The sequence below is a fragment of the Ctenocephalides felis genome, unplaced genomic scaffold, assembly GCF_003426905.1.
Source record: "Ctenocephalides felis isolate EL2017-DRISC unplaced genomic scaffold, ASM342690v1 CF-g0.4_SCAFFOLD_01604, whole genome shotgun sequence".
Lineage (NCBI taxonomy): Eukaryota > Metazoa > Arthropoda > Insecta > Siphonaptera > Pulicidae > Ctenocephalides > Ctenocephalides felis.
The window spans coordinates 91,080-101,248 of record NW_020537758.1 but is presented as its reverse complement, the minus strand read 5'-3'; the positions used below and the strand labels follow the sequence as shown (position 1 = coordinate 101,248).

The 10,169-nt window shown below is 31.2% G+C and overlaps 1 protein-coding gene across 1 annotated transcript; it reads left to right on the top strand.

Moving 5' to 3' along the window:
* Positions 1–1,495: 1,495 nt before the first annotated feature.
* LOC113373289 lies at positions 1,496–5,405 on the top strand. Its single transcript, XM_026613598.1, has 6 exons — positions 1,496–1,538; positions 1,635–1,733; positions 4,006–4,089; positions 4,187–4,258; positions 4,772–4,876; positions 5,248–5,405. The coding sequence occupies exons 2-6, from the start codon at positions 1,694–1,696 to the stop codon at positions 5,250–5,252; spliced, it is 306 nt and encodes a 101-aa protein (XP_026469383.1). The 5' UTR covers positions 1,496–1,538; positions 1,635–1,693; the 3' UTR covers positions 5,253–5,405.
* The last annotated feature ends 4,764 nt before the right edge of the window (positions 5,406–10,169 follow it).

The following is a 10,169-nucleotide window of genomic DNA, read 5'->3' as shown; positions in this document are numbered from 1 at the left end:
TAACTTTTCATTTAGTATTTTTAAAAAATCGGAATGTTAAAAAAAAAACATGAAAAAAATTTTTTTTTTCAAACTGCCGCCATTCAAACAAAAATTTCTTTTTTAACTTATCCAAGGTTCATACGATAGCGGCATCTATAATAATTAATAATCCATCTATTTTTTAATGTTTCGGATCACCAGGAGGGTTGGAATCATGCACGCCAGGACACCCTCTTTTTTGAGCCCCCACTTCGACTGCTCATAACTTTGTAAATTCTAATTTTTTTTTTTTATGTAATAATAAAATATCAATAAACAAATGATAAAAAAATCGATAGTAAAAATATTGATTCCTTTATACAGCGCTTCAAAAACCGGGCAAAATTCATGCTTCTACAGTAGAATACCCCCTTAAAAAGGTGATTTTTGGGAAATTATATTGAACAAAATGCTTCCATCATTTCAAAATTTTAAGAACAATTTTACACATGTTTTAAGAATTCATAGTATACGTTTTGAAGAACAAAATAAATATTTTTTAGTTATCGTCGATCTCCAAACGGCGCGACAAAAGGCCCTTCACTGCTGCAGTGATTCCAGCCTTCTACATGAATGAAATTTAAAAAAATTCTCGTTAAACTAGATAATATTGGTCTGTGAAATGACCTACCATAAAAAAAATCAAAAATTGACAAAACGGCGGCGTTTTAAAAAAAATAGTCGAATTTTACCCAAAATTTGGTCGTTTTTTGGACTGCCAAATTCGATTTTTGATCCGATCATTTTACGGAGAGCTATATATAGACATGTAAAAAATTCGATAGTGATCGGATCATTTGTTTTTGAGTAATAACTGCAGCAAATTCGGAAAATGCTGTCTCGAGGAAAAGCATTTAAAGAAAAACGATCTTTGTACTATATACTGTAATATATACTCTTTAAATGGCTATGACTCAAAACTATTCAAGATATCGATTAAAATTTTTGAATGGTATTTTTAAAGGCATAGCCTATCTAATTATGAAAAAATGAAAATTCGATTTTTTAAAATTTCACACTAGGTGTGCCCCTTAAGAAAATTGCTAAAGTGTGCAAATAATTGACTTGGTCAATGAATATTGAGATGCAGCAACTTTCAAAATGGTGGCAATAAATCCATACCAGTTATTTTCGACAAATAATAGTTCAAATTTTAAATAAATCACGTGTATTTGCCATGTCGTCCTTACCTAACACAACGCTTTCTCATACATTTTTACTTATTATTAGGCTTGGATATGCACGGTGAGCATCACTAACTAGGCCCAAGTGATATTTTTCCTTAAGCGAGTTGTGAAAAGATAAAAATTGAATTCTTCTATTATATTATCATCATCGTCCATTCTGGTTTCAGATTCAAGTACTTACAATCAAGGAGTGGAATACCTTCGAGAATACCCTCAGGAGCCATATGGGCTCCATATAGAATTATATAAGGTCTCTTATCGGTTCCAAACCCCCCGCCCTAAATACGGAGCAAAGGGCCAAGGAACCAAGCCAAAGGCCAAGACCTACAGGTATATGTTAACGTCAATATGTAAATTAATGTTGTATCATCTGCAATATATGTGGGTGGAATGATAAAGAATAGTAAGTTTTTTCTTATTCCGAAGGTGCAGCTGGTGAAACCTTTCCTTTTCCTACAACATCCATACAGAGGTCCGGGCATTCTATGGAGCGACCGCGAGGGGAAACAATTAGGAGATATCCAGGTATGTTTTAATATTAATTGAACATCAAAATGTTACGAAAATTTCGATGGCTTTCTTACGCATCCTCGTAACTCGATTTTTGACGATTTTGAGTTTTAGTCGAAAAATCGCTGTGTGTTGTGTGTTCTGTTCACATATTGGGAGCACGGATCGATTTGATTTGAAATATTTAAAAGCAATCGTTTACTATTGAGAAAACAGAGCATCCGATTTGAATTATTCAAAAACATTCAACATGTATTGATGATGCGGTGATTAGTTTTTGGAAAAGACAGGCCCAGTAGTTTCAAAGCTTCCGATTCGAATGATTCAAAAAACATTTTGCAGTATGAAGAATCGATTAGTTTAGGAAAGCAAAAAATTTTTTGTCCATTTTTTTTTTTTAATTTACCATTTTTTCACTGTTAAATATGAAAAATGATTCGAATTTTAATTTTAATGCTAGCTAAAATTCTAAAACTCTCTTATATACTTCAAACAAATAAATTAACTTTGCAAATTAGATTATATAATTCTTAGAGATATGAGATATGTTCTTTTTACTTCTATTTACTTTTTATATAAACATATATAAACGTCGTCGTCGAATTTATTCTTATATTTATAATACGAATAATGAATGTTACAGTATTTATAATAAGCTATTCGAAATCATCTATTATTCCTCGATTCGATTTAATTACGGAATGGGAAGTTTCGACAATTCGCTTAAAGGCACGATGCCATGCACCTCTAATTATATTATTATTATGTTGAAAACAAATATCACAGCAAGCAACAAAATTAAACAATTATCTGGTCTGATCCTGATCACATCTCTATCTCACTATCACCAACTTTATCTAGAACATGTTTCATGTTGCGCACCCGAAAACCCAAACTTGGTTTAAATTGCTTACTTTCAGTATATTAGGGCAACTTTTATTCTCACTTTTCATACGGAATCCAATTCTGGGTTTTTCATCCGAACTAATTAAAATATTTACGCTTCAGAAAAGAGCTATTCGAATCATTTTTTCCTTGTCCATATTTAAAAACACAATATTCTAACTGTCCCATGCATTTATCTGCTGGTAACATTATCTTTCATCAAAAACAATTGGAAACTTTTTGATATGGCTTCGTCTTCCTCAAACTACAACACTAGACACAAACTTTCAATGCAATCGACGGTTTAGGTATTCAGCTTATGAATAAACTTCTACTTCTACTTCAATATCCGAAACTTAGACAGCAAAAATTTGATGCTCTCTTAGTTAAACTTTTTAAAGGATTAGCTTTTATGACACTGCTGATTTTCTCAATTTGATTTCAATAACTATTTTCTTGCATAATCCTTATCATTTATCTATATAGTCTGACCATTCGATCGCCTGTACAACCATGTTTTTTTATTGCTATTTTATTAATTCAATTTTTACGGTTTTGAATGAGTATAACTTTCAACCTTGTGCAAGAATTTTGAGCTTGACTCCTGGTCAAATAGACTTTAATATGATGAACTTAATTATGAATCAGTTCTTTTTTTCAGAAGCGAAATTCGTGCAGCTATTATGATTATTAAAAAATTATTATCCTTTCAATATTAATTATTTTGACAATTAGCTGGACAAGAGTCTGAAATAATATCTATTATTATTAATTACGGCTTGCTTATGATTAAATAAATAAATAAACTAATAGGGTGTATGGCATCGTGCTTTAAGGCAAATTGCTAGAATTTCCCGTACCGTAACGAAATGTTCGAGGAATATTGAATGTTTTCAAATAGATTATTATAATAATTGAAACATTGTCTAATATTTATAAGAATTATATAAACTGAATTGCAAAGATGAAATTATTTGTTTAAAGTATATTAGAACTTTAGTCAGAATTAAAAATAAAATTTGAATTATTTTCCATATAGGGAAAAAATTTGAAACAATTTTTTTTTTCCAAAATCAATTATTTTGTTAAGACAAGCAGAAAGTTCTTTGAATCATTTAAATCGGACGCTTAGTTCTCTCAAAAACTGCCATTTTGTACACATTTAGCTCCGTATCTTCGAAATGGCTGGACGTGCCTTTCCCAAGAACTAATTAGCACATCTCCCTATTAATAGGAATCGAATGTTTTTTGAACCATTCAAATCGGTTGATCCGTGCGCCCGAAAAAATGCGGACACACATGCACACACATGCACACAAAACACACGCATCTGTACTCTGATTTTTTCTGAATTATGCCAAATGAAATGAAGATAATAATAATTACATTCTTGGTTCTGAAGGTACAACTGGTGAACGCCCCGCCACGCCAATGACAAGAACACCACAGAGATCCCCGGGCCGCGCCCCCATTAGGATTATAATAAGTATATTTTAATATTAATTGACTTATTGTGCAATAAATACGTTAATGTTAGTGTTAGTAAAGATAAAGATAATAACAATTATATTTTTGTTCTGAAGCTCCGGTCAGTAAACCCTCGGGGCCGCGATCGCCCCCAACACGTGGCAGAATATTAAGTGCTGGCCATCTTGGTATGTTTTAATATTAATTTGAAAGTTATTATCTAATACGTTCATGTTACATAACGTGTGTAAAGTAAGTGTGAAGATAAAGATAATTATAATTGCCTTGTTGGTCTAGAGCAGTGATTCCCAAACTTCTTTTACTTACTATCGCGTGGCCTGGCCTGGCCGATTTTTTATTATACGACGCGTTAGCTAATGTATTGCGTAATCATTAACTGGCTTGCTAATCTGTGTTATCACTAATAATAAGAATGATGATAGATTCTCAATTTTGATTTAAGTCAGCATTAAATTATGATTCAGGGCCGACAGTGACAAAGTCGGCATCTAAAGAAATTGAAATATTTTTTTTTAAAATGGGATTTGTAGTATTGTTAACTAATGTATTACAAAATTGTATATATATCATATATGTTTCGATAATTTTGACTAAAATATTATCTTTATATATTTCAGTGTCAATGTTAATTGTTTATTAATATATATGATTAATATTCTTTTTTACTTTTGTGCTGTTAGCGCCCCCTACACCGGTGTATCGGCGCAGCGCCTCTAAGGGTTCTTCGCCCAGAAGAAGACCAGAAAGGCCCAGTGAAGTTATGCAACCCAAAAGGAGACGTCTAGGTATGTTATAATGATAAGTGAACGTTAATACGTAATAAGAACGTTGATGTTACAAAACAACTATAATATCAGTGGGAAAACCTCAAGGCAAATTGCTGGAACTTTCCGTACCATTTTTTTTTTTAAAAAAAGATTAACATTTTTGAAAATCATTTACTCTGAAAAAATTAGATTTTTGAGATACTATAAATTATAACATTTCAATAGTATTATATGTCACCTACGTTCTCTTAGCATCACCATCAATTTGGTACATTTCTATCTTTACCGAATTCCATTGTCTATTTCAAAGCCTTCACTGTAAAAGAAAATTGTATTTAATAACTTCATCATAATAATGATAAAAACGATATAAACTTTATTTTATTCAGAATGAAACATCCCATTTAATTGCTGAAGAGCTTTCCATTTATTTTGAGAGTCAACCAAGAATTGCAGCAGCAGCTTCGCAGCAGAGATAATGTGGCCTCCAAAACTCTGCCCTAGACAATGACACCTTCGAATTCATTTGTCCTCACTGAAATAAATGAATTATTTATTTCATTCAACATTTTCAAATTATTTTGTTAGAAATCAACATTTCAGTAAATGTCAATTTCAATAAATGAATTATTTATTCTCATTCAACATTTTCAAATTATTTTGTTGGAAATCAACATTTCAGTAATTAAATAAATTGAAGTTTTAAATAAAATTTATGTTTAAAATGAATGTAGAAATAAAAATTTTATGAATTAATTGTAATAACAATTATGGTATGTAAAATATTGCAATAAATATGAAAAATTACTTGTAATGTTTTTCCCTATAATTTGTTGCAAATTTTTATAATCAAGTATATAATTGTAACTATTTTATGATTACTAACCTGATTAAGCCCTTTGCAGAGCGCGATGATGTTGCAACTTTTTGTCTGAGCCCTTTTCATCTTTTAATCTTTACTGAATTCCATTGTTTACTTCAAAGCCTTCATTGAAAAAGAAAATTGTGTTTAATAACTTCATAATAATAAGAATGAAACGATGAAAATTTCATTTTATTTTGAATAAAATATTGAATTTATCTGTATCTACCTACAAGCACGAGAGCCTTCCATTTATTTTGATAGTCGACCAAGAATTGCTGCAGCAGCAGCAGCAGCAACCTATACCTCAGCTAATAATGTTTTTCCAATATTCTTTGTTTTGCATTGCCCTCATCCTCTGTAAAAAAAATTATTTATTACATTAATTATTCAAATTATATAAAAAATAACTGATAAAATGTCTAAATCATTTATATTACTTGATTACAATACTCGAGTAAATTAAATTTGTAATATAAATTTATCACTGATAAATTTTTTAAATATTATCAAGCAATTTATTTGTAACTTACCTATATTTGATTCCAAGTCTCTGATTAGGTGGTTGCCATTTACTAGTAATCCTAGGATTTGTCATCATGCATTCTCTAATTTGTCTGGATTTCTTCCAACAGTTCTCGCCTTGAAGTGTTCAGTTATGCCAATCCATCTGCACCAAAGGCAATTATTATTTGGTACGGGAAGTTCCAGCAATTTGCCTTAAGGCACGATGCCTTAATTGCCCTAAAAGACAAAATTACACTTACAGCTAGTTATGCTTTCTTCTTATTTGTGTATTTGCTCACCAAAGGCTAGATAAATTAAATAGAATTTTATTTATGTGTAGGAAGCAACAGAAATAGGAATTCTATTCTTTAACAACATGAACCGATTTAAAGGCAAATGAACTTTTGGTTCACACTATATGAAAATATCATTTTTCTTCTCAAATAGCAATCTCCTATATATATATATATATAATATATAATATATATATATATATGAGTTTCGAATAAAATCATATAAATTAATACTAATATATATATATTATATATATATATATATTGTAGAGTTTCGAACAAGAATCCAAAAATAATACAAAATAAAAAACAAGAAGTTTTTAATAAACAATTTCTTTATTTAATTATTTGTTAACTGTCAACGTTCGGAACTAGGTACGTTCCATCTTCAGGACATCTGTCAAGAAACATGATCTTGATGAGATTTTAGCAAACAATATGTTTAGGAAAAGAAAATAGATTTTTCTTAAATAATAAATTAATTGCAAAAAATATATATATATATATAATAATGTACAGAAATATGATAATATGAACAAAATGAAAATGATAAAAATAAATGAGTGGATTATCAGAACAGGATATTAAAAGTCATATTGTCATATTGATAAATCATACAATACTGATGTATCTAGATCATACCCAACAGCTAAAGCGATATTAAGAGCACAAGCATAATGTCTTCCTCCTCATATCAGGCGTCATAGTAAAGTAATGATCTTTTGTTTTTTTATTAATTTGAAAAGGTTTTCAGCATAATATTCGGCATTGTGAGTGAATGGTTTTCGAGGTTATGTTCAAACATTTCAATTTGCCATTGAAATAGTGCATATGTTCATTAATTATTGCATTGAAAAGTATGCAAAAGTGATTAGGAAAGCCCTTAAACAATACCAAAACGATTAATATAGTGAATGTTGTGTTTTTGCGCCAAATTAGTCATTAGAATCCTTATGAGAATACTAGGGTCCGTTCCAGTCCGTTCGTATTCCAGTGCTTCACACTTTTTGCATCTATTTGGTGAATAACTGAATTAGTGATGAATATAAATAAATAAATGTGAATATAAAGTAATGTGAGTAATGATCTTTTGTTTTTTATTAATTTGAAAAGGTTTTCAGCATAATATTCGGCATTGTGAGTGAATGGTTTTCGAGGTTATGTTGAAACATTTCAATTTGCCATTGAAATAGTGAATATGTTCATTAATTATTCTCTATAGTCCTTTAAAAAGAATTTCCAATAAGTCGCCCAGCGTTCCAAGAATGTATCTTTGTATTTTTCAGGAAATTGTATGTTTGATATTCGGTTTTCTATTAGTGCATATTTGGTTTTGTATAATGTTGCCGATTTTGTAAAGAAACTAGTTACGTTTTTAAAGGAGTCATTAAATAACAAAAAATTACGATTGCCAGAACACCCATACACACTGAAGTTTGCTCCGGTGTTGACCATAACCTGTCAAAATTTCAGCAGTGTTGCTTTCTGCAAATGCACATGCATGCATGTTGCATGCCTTGTACAATCTGTTCTGTCACTTCTGTCACTTTTGTCTAATGTCTAAGCCGCCGTCTAACCTACAACAAGTATTCGTAAATGTAAAATTATTATTTCTGTGTTCAACAGATTCTGTATATAATTTCTTCGCGTGTTTCTTTTTATACCATAAAGTTTGGTTCTTCATCACGGATAATATTAATAAAATCAGTGCTAATATATATAAAAGGACGCCGATTTTTTCGCCGTGAAGAAAGTTGATAAAAAGTTTCAAAAATGGTTGAACCTTAAAACTATTCACGCTAAAAACAAGAATTGAATACGCTCAAGCTCAACAATAGAGCAGCAATACTTATTATTGGTGAATTGAGTGAATGCACGCAGATTTCATTTGAGAAGAAGTTAGGCGCACGAGGCTCCAGAGTTTGTCATCGCTGTTATTCGTGTTACTGGGGCTCATCTGAGAATTGGAGCACACCTGGCACAGAAGGCTATGTCGCACCTTATACAATAACAACACAAGACACTGTCATACAAGGGTTTGGAGCACCGGAGTGGCGTGAAAGCGGTATTTACGACAATTGTAACTTGTAAGGTAAGGTACGAATAGAATAAGTTAATTAATGTACATGTTATTTAGCATATGTCACGTTTAAATGCTCTTACGAATATTGGTACCCTATCACTGTCTAGGTCGGTAGATTCAAATCCAGCATTAGATGTAAAGTTACCAGAGATCACGTTACCCAAGTTCAACGGTGATTATAGTGAGTGGACCCAATTTATTAGATCTTTATAACTCGTTAATTCACAATAACACAAAGTTGCTGCAAGTCCAAAAGTTGCACTCTCTAAAGGGAGCTCTACTATCGTCTGCTGCAAAACTAATATCATCTTTAAGCTTAACAAATGAGATTTACACTGAGGACGGCCTATGAGCTACTGTGTAAGACTTATGACATTAAATTTTAAATACTGAATTCCCATTTGCAGCAGATCGACAACATACCACAGATACACAAAGGAACAGGCACAAAGTGCGAGGCAACAAATACGTGCTCTTTCAACTGAATATGAACCAACTAAACATTAGGATCTTATTCTGTTGTATATGCTAAACAAGAAGGTTGACAGCCATACTCGCATGGCATGGCATGGAATTTGTCCAGGAATGGAAAGTTCTTCTAACGGTAAATCAATTTTTTTCCTTTCTGGAGCTGCGGGTTTGTGCCTTAGAGAACTCATTCTAAAGAGAAATGAAGAGAAAGAGAAATTCTAAAATGGTTCATGTTAGTACAGTGAAAAGGGTAGTATCTCCGTGTTGTTGTTGTAAGGGAAGTCATCCATTGTACAAATGTTCCAAGTTTAAGGAGTTGGAGATTTCAGGGCGCAAGGATCTGGTGTTAAAGCATTCACTGTGCATTCGTTGTTTACTTCCTGGACATGATGCTAAGAGGCGTAGTTTTAAAGGTGCTTGCTATAGATGTAAAGAGCCCCACAACACTTTAATTCATGATGAAATAGTTCTTCGTCACCATCAACTAGCCAACTCAATTCTGGCAACAATATTCTTTTAGCTAGTCACAATAACATACAAACTTTTCTTTCCACAGTCTCTCGATATGAATGAATTTGATAGTTATATATCTATTATTAGTATTATACTATTTTGCAGATTTTACCTGAAGCCAAGTACATTGAATTGTTACTCATTTGTATTTAGAAGACTATTGGAATCCTGAGAAGCGTATCAGAAATTTGAAGTTAAGGTAATTATACTATTATTTTGTTGTATGGTTTCATTTGGTTGTAGTTAATAAAATCAAATAGATCTTAAAAATATTACACTTATTTCACAAATTTTGTAAATATGTATTATTTAAAGAAATTGGGATTGATTTGATTATTGTTTTACATTATATTTAGTACATTTATTCACTGAACAACCTGTGTCTCTTCAGCACATCAGGCTACTGGCAATTTATATGCATTTGGATTGAGTATTTGTGAATAAAAATTAATTTGATTTATTATAATATATTGATTTATAATAATAATTATTTCTTTCAGATGTTTGTCCAATTGGCGTCATGTTAATACTTTAAACCTCTTTGGAGTCTTGCAAACTTTACATTTTAGTACTGATATTTGT